This window comes from Nuphar pumila, chromosome 15, assembly GCF_984573655.1.
Source record: "Nuphar pumila chromosome 15, dmNupPumi1.hap1.1, whole genome shotgun sequence".
NCBI classification, from domain to species: Eukaryota; Viridiplantae; Streptophyta; class Magnoliopsida; order Nymphaeales; family Nymphaeaceae; genus Nuphar; species Nuphar pumila.
In genome coordinates this window covers 3,002,631-3,020,178 of record NC_143263.1, presented here as the reverse complement: position 1 = coordinate 3,020,178, position 17,548 = coordinate 3,002,631, and the positions used below count along the sequence as shown (strand labels likewise).

Here is a 17,548-nt window from a genome sequence, read left to right as displayed (position 1 = left end):
AACCTCGGGAGTCTCTACCTTCTTATCATCAGAAATCCCAGACTTAGAACATATATCTGCAGCAAGCTTCATCTGTGACAAAATATATCCTCTAGGAGAATATGCAACCTCAATTCCAAGAAAATATCTGAGAAAACCTAAATCAGACATATCAAAATTATCTTTTAACATATTTTTAACATTAATAATACTACTTTGATCATTTCCAGTGATAATCATATCATCAACATAAAGCAACAAAATTACGATACTAGAACCTGCATTTTTAACAAAAAGAGCAGTGTCAGTATAACAAGAATGAAATCCTAATTTTATCATGATATCACTAAAACGATCATACCAAGCCTTAGGAGCTTGTTTAAGACCATATAATGCCTTTAAAAGCCGAAGTGTTTGACCTTGCTTAATATTTATTCCGGGTGGTGGATCCATATAAACTTCTTCACTTAAACTTCCATTTAAAAAAGCATTTTTTACGTCAAGTTGATAAATAGGCCATTTTTTGGTTGATGCGACAGCTATTAAGCATCTGACACTTGTCATACGAGCTACGGGGGCGAATGTTTCTTCGTAATCAATACCATATTCTTGGGAGTATCCCTTAGCAACCAATCTTGCTTTATATCGTTCCAACGAGCCATCGCTTTTAGTTTTAACTTTGAAGACCCAACGACAACCAATAGGTTTTTTGTGTGAGGGTAGATCAACTACTTCCCAAGTATTGGCCTTTTTTAAAGCATTTAGTTCAACTTGCATTGCTTCAACCCAATGAGGTATAGATTTAGCTTGATTATAGTGGGTTGGTTCAAAATAAGAGTGTAGAGTTATCAAACATGCCCGATAGTTGGGAGTTAAAGAGTCATAGGAGACAAACTTATTTGGGGGTATTGATATTCTAGAAGAATGCCTAACTTGTGGTTCCTCAATGGATTCGGAAATTTGAGAGTATTTTTCGAGGGCACTAATAGGTTTTTCTTGATTTCTTCTTGAGTAAACATTTATATTGGCATTGCTATCATGAACATTTGTATTTGAATTATTATCATTTGAGAGTGTTATGTCAAGAGGGGATACCTCGTGAGTGTCATCTATGTTTTCAAGAGAATCTTCTTGTATGTCATCAATAAGATCATATAAGAATACATAATCAATTTCATTTGTCTCTTCTATTTTATCAAAACCGTTTTCGTCTTCGAGAAATGTTACATCTTTTGAAACATATAGTTTATCATTCTTAAAATCATAACATCTATACCCTTTTTGATTTTCACCATATCCAAAAAATACACATTCAATTTCTTTGGGAGATAACTTATCCCTTTTATGTAGTAGGACAAAACATTTGCAACCAAAAATACAAAGTCGATTAAAATCGGGTGAAAACTTAAAGAGTTTCTCATAGGGAGAAGCATTTTTTAACTTAGAGGAGGGCATTCTATTGATTAGATAGGTTGAGGTAAGAACGGCTTCCGCCCAAAATTTTTTTGGAATATTTCTAGACACAAGCAATGTTCTAGCGGTTTCTATAATGTGCCTATGTTTCCTTTCCGCTAGGCCATTTTGTTGGGGAGTCCTAGGACATGACTTTTGATGACAAATGCCATTTTGGCTTAAATAATTTTGGAATTCCATTTTGGCTTAACTCCGCCTGTGTAGTTATACACTGCCGGTCCCAAGCCCGGATAAAGGAGGAGGGTTGCGGTAGGCCTGTGACAGCCAGCATAAAAACTTTGTCATATCCTATGAAAATGAACCAATATGAGAATTTCGTTGGGGCGTTCCCTACTGAGCGACGCGCTGTACTCTCTAGGCCCGGAGGCAGTGATAAATGTGCAAGGGTTGCTAGGTCGTCGCCCAGAAGCGACGCGTCACACCGGCGCCCGGGTGTGGTGTCAAATAGGCAAGGGTTCCCTCACTTTGTTGGACGGGTGGGGGTAAAGAAGTTAGTCCAAGACCATAAAATTAGGTTAGCCACTTGGAACATAGGGTCTTTAACTGGTAAGTTGGTAGAGTTAGTAGATGTTATGTGTAGGAGAAAGATTGATATTTTATGTCTTCAAGAGACTAAATGGGTAGGTGAGAAAGCTAAAGTGATAGAACCTTGGGGATATAAGATTTGGTATACAGGAATAAATAGGAATAGGAATGGAGTAGGGATTGCTATGAGTCGTCAGTTTATAGATAATGTAGTTGAGGTCCGTAGGAAGGGTGATAGAATTTTACTTATTAAATTAGTATTAGGTACGGATATTATTAATATTATTAGTGTTTATGCACCTCAAGTAGGTTTAGATGATTCCATTAAGCATCAATTTTGGGAAGATTTAGATGGAGTAGTACAAGAGACATCTTATGGAGAAAAGCTTTTCATCGGCGGTGACCTTAATGGACATGTAGGCATTAGTAGGGATGGATTTGAGAATATCCATGGAGGCTATGGTATAGGAGAAAGAAATGAAAGTGGAGAAAGGATTTTAGATTTTTGTTTGTCCTATGATATGATCTTAGCAAACACTTGGTTTAGGAAGAGGGAGTCTCACCTAGTAACATTTAAAAGTGGGGTTAATACGAGTCAGATAGATTTTTTCCTACTTAGAAAGAGAGATAGGGGTTGTTGCATCGATTGTAAGGTTATACCAGGAGAAAGTGTAGCTACACAACATAGAGTCTTAATTTTAGATCTTAGAATTAGACAAGGCCGCAAAAGGGATAGACATAGGATAGATCCTAGAATTAAGTGGTGGGCACTGAAAGGAGCTAAACAAGGAATGTTTGTAGAGCAGGTAGTTAAGGAAGTTGATTGGTGTCTCGAGGAGGATTCAGAATCAATGTGGAATAAGATAGCGGGTGGTATGAGAAAAGTAGCTAAGGAGGTATTGGGTGAGTCTAAAGGCGGTGCACCACTAGGTAAGGATACATCATGGTGGAACGAGGATGTCAAATTAGCTATTAAGGTTAAAAGAGAGTGTTATAGAAATCTAAGTAAGAGTCGTGATAATGAGAATTTGGAGAAGTATATGATAGCAAAGAAGGAAGCTAAAAAAGTTGTTCGAAACGCGAGGGCTAAGGTATATAAGGAGGTTTATGACAAGTTGGATACCAAAGAAGGCGAGAAGGATATTTATAGGCTTGCAAAGATGAGAGATAGGAAATCGAAGGATTTGGGTATGGTTAGATGTATCAAAGATGAAACGCAAAGGGTTTTAGTCAAAGATGAGGAGATTAAGGAGAGATGGAAAGATTATTTTGATAAGTTATTTAATGATAGTCATGCTCAAGATCTTGGAGACTTCTCCATTCCTTTTCATGAGATAAATCGTGACTTCATGCGCAAGATTCAAAAGAAAGAAATTGCAGAGGCTTTGAAGAAAATGAAATCAAGAAGGGCAGTTGGCCCAGATGGTATACCTATCGAGGCTTGGAAATGCTTGGGAGAGAAAGGTTTAAGATGGTTGACAAATCTTTTTAACTTGATTTGGCGAACAAATAAGATGCCTAATGAGTGGAGGAAGAGTACTTTGGTGCCTTTATATAAGAATAAGGGTGATATACAAGATTGCACAAACTATCGTGGTATAAAACTCATGAGTCATACTATGAAACTTTGGGAGAGGGTGATTGAGTCTAGGTTGAGGAAGGTTGTCATGATATCGGAGAATCAATTTGGTTTTATGCCTGGAAGATCAACTATGGAAGCTATACATCTTCTTAGACAACTTATTGAAAGATATAGAGAGAGGAACAAAGATTTGCATATGGTTTTTATTGATTTAGAGAAGGCATACGATAGAGTACCTAGGGACGTTCTCTGGTGGACAATGATGAAGAAAGGTGTTTCTCTCAAGTACATTAGTATAATTAAAGATATGTATGAAGGAGTAGTAACCAATGTCCGCACTTGTGGAGGGGTGACAACCAATTTTCCGATAACGGTTGGGTTACATCAAGGATCTGCTTTAAGCCCTTTCCTATTTGCGATAGTGATGGATGAGCTTACGAGATCAATTCAAGAAAATGTACCGTGGTGTATCTTGTTTGTTGATGATATTGTTTTGATTGATGAGTCTAGAGCTGGAGTTAATGCTAAGTTAGAATTATGGAGACAGACATTGGAAGCTAGAGGTTTTAAGTTGAGTAAGAGTAAGACTGAATATATGGAATGTCGGTTTAGTAAGCAACGAAGTAGTGATGGGAGTGTAGTGAAGCTTGGTGAGCAAGATATACCGGTGAATTATTATTTCAAATATTTGGGATCCATCATTCAAAAGTATGGAGAAATTGATGGAGATGTAAATCATAGGATAAAGGTTGGGTGGATGAAATGGAAAAGTGCTACTGGAGTGCTGTGCGATCGTAGAATGCCATTGCGGTTGAAGGGAAAGTTTTATAGGACGACTATTAGACCCGCTTTACTATATGGTACGGAATGTTGGGCTGCCAAGAGACATCATATTCAAAAAATGAGTGTAGCTGAGATGCGGATGCTTAGATGGATGTGTGGAAATACAATAAAAGATAAGATTCAGAACGAAGAGATACGTAAGAAGGTAGGTGTTGCACCCATTGAAAATAAGATGCGAGAGAATCGTTTACGGTGGTTTGGACATATTCGGCGAAGGCCTAATGATGCTCCAGTTAGAAGGTTGGAGAAATGGGAAAATATATTAGTTAAAAGAGGTCGGGGTAGGCCTAGGAAGACGTGGATGGAGATGATAGGAAAGGATATGAATGCTTTGAACCTCACCGAGGACATGGCGTTGGATAGAAATGATTGGAGGAAAAGGATTCATGTGGAAGACCCAAAATGAATTTCTTTTTTGGTTCATATCGCTGACCCCAATTGTTTTGGGATGAAGGCGTAGTTGTTGTTGTTGTTGTTGTTTGTTGTTGTGAGATAAGTATTCACCACCGGAATCGAATCTTAAAATAGATATGTTACTTTGAAATTGATTTTGAACCTTTTTATGAAAATCTTTAAAGAAAGTAAATACTTCCGACTTATGACTAAGGAAATAAATCCAAACATACCGAGTAAAGTCATTAACAAACGTAACATAATATGAATAACCCCCTTTAGACATAACCGGAGAAGGACCCCAAACATCCGAATGCACCAATTCAAAAGGCCTTGATGAGAAAAAAGATCTAGTTGGAAAAGGAATAGACTTCATTTTTCCAAAAATGCAATCTTTGCAATTAATTTCTTTTTCCTTACAAAATTTGTTTCCAAAAGGAAAGAGATACATTTTGGAATAACTTGGATGACCAAGTCTTTTATGCCAAGTTTCCATATTTTTTTCTTGGACATAAGAACAAAAAAAATTTGTAGGGAGATCAAGATGGTCCATATAATAGAGGTCTCCCTTTCTATGGCCTTGCCCAAACCGCTTCCCGGACCGGAGATCCTGCACAAAGCAACCATTAGATGAGAAAGATATTTCACATCCATGGTCGGCAATTTGAGAAACCGAAAAAAGGTTTAAATTTAATTTGGGAACAACTCTTACTTTTGGAACACAAAAATTTTGAGAATCTTTAAAAGAGCCAATACTTGAAATTTTCAAAAAAGTTCCATCGGCCGTTGAGACACAAGAGTCCTTTGAATTGATGCAAACATCACTAAGTGCATTCTCATGAGGGGTCATATGAAAAGAAGCTCCGGAATCAAGGATCCAAGAATACGTACCGGGTGATGATGTCGAAGCAATGGCCGCACCCGATGTGGAGGAAGAAACTTTAAGTATTTGTTGGAGAGCCATAGATATTTGTCCAAGAGTTTCTTTAATGTCATTGTTTTTGCCTTCATCTTCTTTGGAGGTGGTTTCTTCAAGAGAGGCTACTTTAGGCTTGAAGGCTCCCATAAGCTTTGGACAAACGGGTCTAATGTGACCCGGCTCATTGCAATAATGACAAACAATCATTTTTCTTCCTCCATTGTAGTTCCCTTGTTTCCCAAAATGAGGAGGCTTATAGGTTCTAACATTGTTACCCGGTTTGGATACGGCAAGGACTTCATCAACATGCTTACTCATGCCAAGCCTTGTCTCCTCTTGAGTGATTTCGGCAATAGCATCCTCAATAGGAGGAAAAATAGATCTATGGAGAAGTGAGGATCTCACTTGCTCAAATTCGGGGCGTAGCCCAAAAAGAAATTGAAACAATCGCTCTTGTTCCATTTGTTTTTGTCTTAAATCAACATCTTCCATAGAAACCCACTTTGGCTCTAAAAGAGCCAATTCATCCCATAGTGGGTTAAGGGCACTATAGTAGTCTTGAATGCTAGAATCACCTTGCTTGGTGGTTCTAACTTTTTCTTGCAAGAAGTATGCTCTTGCAAGATCCTTTTGGGTATACATACCCCTCATAAAGGACCAAGCCTCATTGGCTCGACGAAATTTAGCTATATTAGCACATACCTTAAGCTCCACATTGTTCATAAACCACGCAAGGATTTTTGCGTGATTGCTTTCCCAATCTTCTACTTCCTTTTGATGATTTTCAATGGCCTTGAGACGAGCATCTCCCTCCAGAGCTTTTTCTTGATCTTCTTCCATTTTTGTGAGCATAAGCTTCGGTTCCGGAACGGTCCCCATGACATAACCCCAAAGTTTCTTCCCTTTGAGATTATTCTCCATTGCCGATGCCCACATCATATAGTTCTTTCCATTGAGTTTGAAAGAAAGATCAATCTTTGTCTCCATGATGTTGCCAAGAAGTGAGAAGATGTCCACCAAAATAAGAGATACACGAACCACACCTTTCCTTCAAGAATCGAGTGGCTCTGATACCATGTAATGAGATATTGCGAAAATATAAAGAGTGCATACAAGCACATACAACAATGAATAAAAGAGAAAATATCACAAGTCCACGAAGGGACAATACAAGCACAAGCCTTTAAGAAGGCAACAATATACAAAGCCTCTTATTGAAATGAGAGAGGAGCTCTCCAAGATGAAAATACACAAGGGGATCACCCCTATTTATACAAGAGAAGGAGGAGGAAAAAGGAGGGCCAAAGGGCCTCAAAAGGAGAGCCAAAAGGGGGCTCCCATAGAGTCGTTGGGAGCCCCCAACGGTCACATTTGTGACCGTTGGGGGCTCCAACGACTTCTATGTTGGAGCCCCTTTTGGTCCTCAAAAATAATAAAAAGAAAAATAAAATAAAAAAATAAATAATAAAAATTACATTTGATCAAAAAGGAAAAAATAGTTGTTTTCTAAAACAACTGTGAAATTACAAAAATACCCCTATCGGGTATTGATGTAATAAACAGAATATATATATATATAATAGGTACATTTTAACAGTGTGCACTTGTCTTTCATCAAGAATATTGGGTCTTGATCATAGTATCTTGTTGAAGATACTTTTTCATGGTATCAAAGCAAGGTTGGAGAAAGAAGATCGAGTAGACTCATACTTTTTCGGTGCCTTGAAAAACGCACCCTCAATTTTTTGGCGATTGGAGTGGATTCTCTTATTCAACCAATATTTTGGAGGCCCTTCTATCAAGAAATATCTAAAACACTCTTGTGGTACGTAACTTTTTTCCTTATTTCTCCTCTTTAATGGGTGAAAAAGACTCTTATTTCTCTCTCGGTTTCAAACTTAATGACTTCAATTATCACGTATGGACCAGAAACATGGAGGCTCATATTAAAGGAAAAGGGCTTTGGGGTTATGTTCAAGGCTCAATTCTGGAACCGGAGCCTAAGATCACTTTGATGGAGAGAGGAGAAATAAATATCCTTGAAGGAAAAGAAAGAGCCAAGGCGCTTGAAGACTATAGTAAAAAGTATGAAGAATGGGAGACGAGGAACTTTAAAATCCTCTTATGGATTTTTTCATCCGTTGAGACAAGAATTAATGTCAACATTATAAAGTTCAAGCCTCTCAAGCATGTGAATACCTTGAAAAAATATACACTTCAAGGGATTTGTCCCACAAATATTACCTTCAAAAAAAGACCTTGACCCTTCAACAAAACGAAATGACTATTAGAGAGTATTTCGCGGAGTTGTCTTCCATTTGGGATGAGCTTGTCATTCTTGAGCCCAAATGGAGCGGAGAGGTTATTGAGCTTAGGCATAAACAATTAAAGGAAGATCGTTTCTTTAATTTCTTGAATGAGCTTAGGCCCGAATTTGAACAAATCCGGTCTTCTCTACTATCCGCTTTCACTTCCCCCTCTATTAAAGATGTAATTACTAAACTAAGTGGGGAAGAGACTCGTATGGGCATAAGTAAGAATAACTCAAGTGTTCTAGCAACATCTTCCAATAATGAAGAAAATGAAGGTGTTAATGTCGTCTCAAGACCGGGGAGCAACTTAAGGACCTACAAGCCTCCCGCACTTCAAGAATCAAAACCAAAGTTCAAGTGGTCAAGGTGGAAAGAGAGATTATAGCAAGCTTGTATGTCACTTTTGTAAGGAACCGGGGCTCATCAAGCCGATTTGCCCAAAGTAGAAGAAGTTGCTAGCTATGGCTACTACATCCCAACCTCAAAAGAAAGAGTGCTCATCATTTTCAAATGGAGCTCTCTCACTACAACAAATTGTGGATGCACTTCAACCTCTTCTCAATGGATCTATTTCTGGAGCCGCTATGCCAACCTCTTCTCCTCCTGGTAAGACCTCGTGGCTTTTAGATTCGGGTGCTTCATTTCACATCTCCAAGTATGAGTTCTTTTTCTGAATACTCAAACAGTCTTTTTTCATGCTTTGTTTCAACCGCGGATGGAACATCTCTTGAAGTAAAAGGAATTGAAAATTTTGAAAAACAAGGGTTCTTTATTTCAAAAATTATATTTATACCCAAATTAAACTTAAATTTGCTTTTTGTTTCTCAACTTTCAGATCATGGGTATGATATAAAATTTTCTTCTAACAAATGTTGGATACAGGATCGTCAATCCAGGAGGATGATTGGAGAAGGCTCTAGGAAAGGTGATCTATATTATGTTGATTCCCTTTAAATTCCAAAGAACATGATTTGTAATGTTGTCCAACAAAAGGATATTAATGTATGACATAAGAGACTTGAACATCCAAATGTTGTAAAAAAATCTCATTTACCTTTTGTTAAAAATCTATGTAAAAGTAATTTCACTTGTAAATTACCTTTTTGTCACAGAACTATATTTACAACAAGACCTTTTGAAATTGTTCATTCAGATGTAAGGGGACCGGCACCTGTTTTATCAAAAGGGGGTTTTGCATATTATGTCATTTTTGTTGACAACTACATGAGATATTGTCGGATATTTTTTCTTAAACACAAATATGAAGTTTTTTTTACCTTTAAAACCTATCATATGATCATTAAAAATCAATTTAATGGAAACCTAAAAAAATTTAGAACTGACTTTAGTGGAAAATACCTTTCAAGTGAATTCAAAAATTATCTTGAAAATCATGGTATCCTCTACCAAAGATCTTGTCCGAAGAACACTCAACAAAATGGATTAGCCGAAAGAAAGCATAGACACATAATAGAGACAACTCGAACTCTACTTATTTCTTAAAACATCCCAAAAGGTTTTTGGGCCGAAGATGCCTTAGCATCTGTCTATCTAATAAATCGGCTACCTTCTAAAAATTTGAACAATATCTCGCCTTTTAAAATGTTGTATACCAAAGAACCCGACTATAGTCGGTTGAGAATTTTTGGTTGCAAATGTTTTGTTCTTACTGACAAGAACGACAAGCTTCCACCGAAAGCTATTGAATGTGTCTTTCTTGGATATTCTGAAACCCAAAAAAGGTTTCAGTGTTATGATATCAAGAATGATAAATTATATATTTCTAGAAATGTGAGTTTTCTGGAAAATGTTAACGGTTTTGAGAGGAGTGAACCTTATAAAGAAAACATGGATTACTCCTTTTTATTTGAGTTGTTAGCACAAAATGATGATAGTGATGATGAACTCACTCATAATGATGCTAATGATAAAGAAGAAGAAGAAAATATTTCCTCCCATCCACCTATTTTCCAACATAGTAATGAAGGGGCATCGAGAGATCCTATAACATATACTCATAGAGGCCGGAACAATTTTAGAAGTGTAATTGAAAAATACAGTGAACCTAGTGGCCTCACTTCAATAAATGAAGAAAACCTACGAAGGACTTAGAGAAGTAGAAAGATGCCTTCTAGGTTCATCTCATATGATTCATTTACACCTAAACATAGAGTTTGTCTTAGCATCATTCACTCCTATGTAAAGTTCAGAAACTTCGAAGAAGCCAAAAAGAATGATAAATGGTTAAAAGCAATGGAATGTGAGCTTACGGCTCTCAATAGGGTGAAAACTTGAGAATTTCAAGATCTTCCCAAGGGTAAGAAAACAATAGGGTGTAGATGGGTATTTAAGGTAAAAACTAATCGTGACGGATCTCTTGAGAGATCTAAAGCTCGGCTAGTTGCGAAGGGATATAGTCAAGAATACAAGATTGACTATGAAAAAACATTTGCCCCTGTGGCCCGAATGGTCACTATCAGATGCCTTACCATTGTTGCATCAATTAACAAATGGAACATCTATTAAATGGATGTCAAAAACACATTTTTAAATGGTGATCTGAATGAAGTATATATAGATTCCCCGCTTGGAATGAAGACTCTCAAAGGAAAAGTGTTTCATCTTCAAAAAACATTGTATGGTCTAAAACAAGCCCCCAAGGCTTGGTATGATAGATTTAATTCTTTAATGTTAGAAAATAGTTCCTCATCCTGTTTCACTGACATTGCTCTGTTTGTTAGAAAAACCAATGCAAGGATAGTTATTCTGATTTTGTATGTGGATGATATGTTAATAACTGGAAGTGATACTAAAGGAGTTAAAAGCATAAAATCAATCTTAAAGGATAGATTCGAAATGTCTGATTTGGGATTTCTAACCTATTTTTTGGGTATTGAAGTAGCATACTCTCATAGAGGGTATTTTTTATCTCAAACTAAGTTTGCCTCTAAGATTCTTGACCGGTCAGGTATTATTGATGATAAAGTTTGTGAAACTCGTGCTATAGTAGGAGCCATAATGAAAATCGATGATGGCATTCCTCTTTCTTATCCCACTCCCTATAGGCATCTTGTGGAATCACTGATGTATTTGAGTATTACTAGACCAGATATTTCTCACGCAATTGATACTGCAAGCCAGTTTCAGCATGCACCAACATTTGTTCATATGAGTGCCATTTTGTGGATCATCAGATACATAAAGGGTACATTAAATAAAGGAGTATTTTTATCCTCTTCTTCTGAATTGAAATTTATTGCCTATACTAACTCTGACTAGGGAAGTCACTCAAATAACCATCACTCCACCATTGGTTTTTGTGTGTTTTTAGGAGACTCATTGATCTCATGGAGATGTACGAAGCAGCAGAAAGTGTTGTTATTCTCTACTGAAGTTGAATATCGAGTCATGGCAACGACTACCATGGAAATTGTGCGGATTCATCAGCTATTAGAAGATATGGAGATTAATGTAGAAGGGCCCACCAAGCTTTGTTGTGATAACAATAGTGCAATCTATGGGCATGTTTGATACGCCATTCCCAGCGGGATTCGGACGGAAATCCCGCTGGGAACAGTGATTTTCAATAAACGTTGGACGCAGCAAACAGCGTTCCGCACGTCCCTTGCGTCTATAATTATATGTAATTTTCGTTCCACCTCCCCCCCCCCCGTTACAAAACGAACAGGAGCAGAGGGAACGAAAATAAATGAATCGACGGGCGTGTTGCGCCTCTCTCTCTCTCTCTCTCTCTCTCTCTCTCTCTCTCTCTCTCTCTCTCTCTGCCACCACCGAAAGAGCGACAGAGATGCTCTATTGCTGGAGAGCAGCGGTGACCTCGATTGCGATGAGGTTGAACCCGCCAGAGATCCGATGACCTCAATTGTCGATCGCCAGAAGCTCACAGGCTCCCGATCTCCCCCCTCTTTGTGCCTTCTATCTCGCACCACCACCATCGTCGGCCAACTCAATCACAGGCTCCCAATCTCCCCCCTCTCTCTCAGTCGAGCCCTCTTTGTGGCCTCTATCTCAGGCCACCACCATCACCGGCCACCACCCATCGCCGACCACCATCATCGGTCGCCTCAATCACAGGCTCTCGATCTCCCCCCTCTCTCAATCGAGCCCTCTCTGTGCCCTCTATCTCTGGCCACCACCCATCGCCGACCACCATCGACTTTTTGTGCCCTCTATCTCTGGCCACCACCATCGTCGACCACCATCGACCATTCTCTCTCTAAACCCCTCAAAAAAAAACAAACCACCATCGACCCATTATTCTTGATTGTCCAAGTTGTTCGCACATCGTCATCAAACAACGGACAATTAGAACATAGCATTTGAGTACGGTTCAAATAAACGTTGGACTTAGAACAGTTGTTACAGAACGAACAGAACCAATGCTCTATTCCGTTCTTTTTGTTCATTTCGTTGAACCCTGGACAAGCCATCAAACATACCCTATATTGCCAAAAATCACACATTCCATGAGCGTACCAAACACATTGAGATGGACTGTCACTATGTTCGTGAAGCATATCTCAAAGGGGTCATTAATCTTCCGTATGTAACTTTAGAATATCAGTTGGCAGACTTCTTCACCAAAGCGCTGTGTGCTCCGTGTTTCAACTATCTTCTTGGCAAACTCTCGGTCATCTTGCCCTAAGTTTGGGGGGGAGTGTTAAATTATATTACTGAAATCTTGTAACCTTATATATTTTATATATATAAAGGATGATACATATACATATATGATATGATATATATGTATATGTATCTATCCATTTATATATATATATATATATATAATATTTTTCATTATTTTAGTCATAGGGGTAGTTTAGTCATCTCTTCAATTTTACCCACATTCATTTTCGTGAATGTGATTGTATTCTTCTTTTCTTTCTTTTTTATTTTTAGTTTTTGTTTTTTTATTTTGTACCAAAAAGTACCTTAGGGGGCCCACTCAAATAGACGACCCCTCCAACGGTCACATTTGTGACCGTTGGAGGGGCTCCAACGTCTACGAGTGGAGCCCTTCCAAGGCTCCTTTTGGTGACTTATAAATAGGGGTTCTCCCCTTGTAATTTCTCATGGCTTTGGGTCAAAGCCCAAGTGTTCAGTACAATTTTTATTCTTTAGTGCATTTGTGCACTTGTCTTTCATCAAGAATATTGGGCCTTGATCATAGTATCTTGTTGAAGATACTTTTACACCTATAATCTATACACATAGAGATAGAAACAATTTTAGAAGCGCAATTGAAAAATATAGTGAGTCTAGTGAACCGTCCTCAATAACTAAACCTCGTAGAACCGAGAAAACAAGGAAAAATTCCTCTAGATTTATTTCCTATGAATCATTCTCTCCCAAACATAGAGCATGTCTAAGTGTTAAGATTGGAGAGATGCTATAGATGGTGAACTTAGAGCTCTTAAGAATGCCAAAACCTGGAAAATTCAAGATTTACCTAAAGACAAGAAGTCAATAGGATGTAGATGGGTGTATAAAGTTAAAACCAAGAGTGACGGATCACTTGAAAGATATAAAGTTTGTTTGGTTGTCAAGGGATAGAGTCAAGAATATGGTATAGATTATGATGAAACTTTTGCTCTAGTGGCATGAATGGTCACTGTCATATGTTTAATTACCATTGCTTCAATTAAGAAATGGAATATATATCAAATAGACGTTAAGAATGCCTTCTTAAATGGAGATTTACATGAAGAGGTTTATATGGATGCTCCTCTAGGAATGAATGTGTCATATGGCAAAACTCTTCGTTTACGAAAGGCGCTTTATGGGTTGAAACAAGCTCTTAAGGCTTGGTATGATCAGTTCATCGGAGTAATGAAAAATGGATTTACTTCTTGTCATACTGACACAACTTTATTTGTTAAAAAATCCAATGCAGGAACTGTGATTTTGTTATTATATGTTGACAATATGTTAATCACAGGAGATGACACTATAGGGATTAAAAGTATCAAGTCTACTCTAACAAAAAAATTCAAAATGTCAGACTTAGGATTTCTGACTTATTTTTTAGGTATTGAGGTTGCTTACTCTCACAGAGGATACTTTTTATCTCAAACCAAGCTGGCCTGCGAAGTCATTGACAGGTGAGGTATTATAGATGATAAAATCTGTGAAACTCCAAAAATTGTAGGAACTAAAATGAAGATTGATGATGAGATTCGTCTGGAAGATCCTACCCCTTACAGACAACTCATCGGCTCGCTGATGTATCTTAGCATTATCAGACCAGATATCTCTCATGTTGTACATGTCGCTAGCCAATTTCAACATGCTCCTACATCAATTCACATGAGTGTCATTCTTCGAATTGTCAGATACGTAAAGGGGGCGGTAAACAAGGGAGTATTCTTATCTTCGTCAACGGAATTAAATTTGATTGCTTATACTGACTCTGACTGCGGAGGTGACCCAAATAACCGCCACTCCACCACTGGCTTTTGTATGTTTTTAGGAGAATCTCTAGTCTCTTGGAGATGCAAGAAACAGCAAAAGGTATCCCTTTCCTCGACTGAAGCTGAGTATCGAGTTATGACATCTACAACCATGAAAATTGTATGGATTAAACGTCTACTAGAAGATATGGGAGTCATTGTTATAGGACCAACCAAGTTGTGTTGCGACAATAAAAGTGCAATATATATCGCAAAGAACCACACCCTTTATGAGCGCACAAAGCATATATAGATGGATTGTCATTATGTTAGAGAAGAATACTTAAAGAAGGTCATCGATCTTCCGTACATAACATCAAAATATCAACTGGCTGACTTCTTCACCAAAGCACTCTGCTCTCCTAGATTTAATTTTCTTCTTGGCAAACTTGCGGTCATCACACCAAGGGGGTGTTAAAATGCTCTCATGTACTCTCTATGTAAACATATATATATATATATATATATATATATATATTTATTTATTTATTTATTTATTTATATTTATATATATACATAGAGATACACATACATATATATTATATATATGTATATGTATCTCTACATATATATAGATATATATTATATATTCTCTTTTGTAAAACCCAATGAAGGGTATTTTAGTCTTTTACCTTTTTACGCATATTCCCTTTAGAATGTGTATGTAATTTTCCTTTTTCTTTTTACTTTTTCTTTTTCTTTTTTTACTTACCTTTTTTTATTCTTTTTTGATTTGCCATTGGAGGGCTCCAACAATCACATTGGGGCCTCTCCAAGGCCCCTTTTTGTGTGTTATATATAGGGGTCTTCTCCCCTTTGTAAACTCATTCTTTGGAGCTTATGCTCTCCTATTTCTTCAATATAAATTTCTTATATTTTTATGCCTTTGTGCATTTGAGTTTTTTTTTACCTTTGTGTACATTTGTCCTAAACGTTAGTGCACATATCTCTTTGTGGTGTTTGTGCTCATAGTGCACATTATCTCTCTTGAGGTATTCTTTACCGTACCTAGGCATATACATGAAAAATTAAGAACATTTTCAGCAGCAGGTATATGAAAAAACAATTATAGCACAAATACCCAAGTTTTGTGCATATCAGCAAACATCCAAAGCCGTCAAAGCAATAGATTGCATAACTGGATCTCTTTGTTTTCAAGCATGGACTGTTAATTGTTTTCAAGTTTGTTTACATTTAATAGTTCCTTTCAATTGTACGAAAGTCCCTTTTCAGTTGAACTAAAAAGTGCCAAATATTGAGGAAGCCAGAATTGATGATATCAAAAGCCCAAGTTTTCCACCAAAATACTTCAAAAGAATGCACAGTTCATAACGGCCATGTGAGACTAATTGGTGCTGTTCTTTTCTGTTGGACGTTCAACAAAATATACTGTTAGTAGTGTCGAACAAGGAAAGCAAATTCAACCATCTCCCATACCTGACCTGTTTCTTCTAGTAAAAGCCTCCGAGTAAGCACGGCTACACTTACTATACCCTCCATCACACCAGAGTGCTGCAAAGTTTACAACAGCATTAAACAGATTACATAGAACAAGCATTGAGAAGAAACATCAGCATTTATAACGGCATTGTTAAAGAAAATATGCAGCATTTACATCAATGAAGATTCCTGGTACCACCATAGACAACAACCTCTTGAAAAAGGAGGAGGATTTTAGTTTCAACTAAAGTTTTACCATAGTCAATTGCATCGTTCAAGGCAATTTCTCACCCAGTGTTTTTCTTGGAGTTTTATGCAATAAATGTCTTTTCTCGGGAAAGTCTCTGAAGTTTAAAAATTTGAAAAAGTATAATTAATAATAAAAAAGATAAGAAACCAATAAGATTTGCAATATTTTTCTTGCAAAAACATAAAGAAACAAACTTTAAAAGGTTTTAAATTATAAAAGAAACAAAAATAGAAAATATAGGCTTAAAATATAAAAAATAAGAATTCTCCAAAATATTGTGATATTTTGGAATTATCGAGATATATTGACAACAATTTTGGCTTATCTTAAAATACTACTATTATCACAATATTTTCAAAATATTGGTGATGTTGGTGACTATGAGTTTTACCAATTTCATCATATATGAAATAAATTTAAGAAAATGCCAATGAAGAATCTGACTTGGCCCAAAAAAAAGTCAAAAAGATTGAATATAAATGAAAATGAACAAGCAGTAGAAGCTAACACATTCAATACATGCTAATGGCTACAAAACATACAAAATAATCATAAAAACCCAAATCCAGAATGGGAAAAAATATTACTACATTTTTATATGAATTGTCAGACAGGTAAAAAATGAACTGCTACAAATCCAACAAGAACAAAAGTTTAAAATGATAACCCACTATTATTGCATATTTAAATCTAAAAAGAAATTAAGGCAAAATCCTTTAAAAGCTATATTGTGAAAGTGTGTGTCTTTTATACCATTGAATATACACTAGATTACTGTAGTAGCCCATCGACATGCACAGGCATGAAATAGTTGACACTAAATCCTTGTAGTATGATTATAAATAAGATAAATATAAATGAATAAACACAAAGAAACACCTTCTTAACACTTGGATATGAAGAAGAAAATGTAGTAAGTATTAAAACAATCATCATGTTTAATCTAATCTTCAACCGTCCCTCTAATGGAAGAGCAAAAGAGAGGGGGAGAGAGGGGATTGAATTTTAAATCTGGTCCCTGATAAGAAACATCATGTTGTTTGAGAAGGGTTCAAAGGCATTTTGGGGAAAAAACAGAGGGGGGACATGGCTTCTCATAGCATATTTTGACTATGGTAAGAAACATTTCATAGAACTTAATCTATGTGTAGCTTCATAGGGTCATGCACTTCACTAAACAGTTAAGCAATCTTTAACAGTAAAAATGAGGAAAGTGGATGATTAAGGACATAAATGCCTTTTCAATACCAAAAGTATTTTATTAAATTAAGAGCATCTTTAAAGGAAATCTAGACACTGTTTGGGTAGTAGGGGCGCGAGTGACATTTTTATGCCACAATGATAAAGATCGAATGTCATCTT

The 17,548-nt window shown here is 36.8% G+C and overlaps 1 protein-coding gene across 4 annotated transcripts in view; it reads right to left on the bottom strand.

Annotated features, from left to right (window-relative positions):
- Positions 1 to 17,548, bottom strand: part of LOC149814142 (plant/protein (DUF810)) — a 91,238-nt gene that overhangs the window by 60,725 nt on the left and 12,965 nt on the right. For all 4 annotated transcript variants that reach the window (XM_089989072.1, XM_089989074.1, XM_089989071.1 and 1 more), the window contains one exon: positions 15,934 to 16,008. In XM_089989072.1, the coding sequence (XP_089845198.1) occupies positions 15,934 to 16,008 (75 nt within the window). The remainder of the gene's footprint in view (positions 1 to 15,933; positions 16,009 to 17,548) is intronic.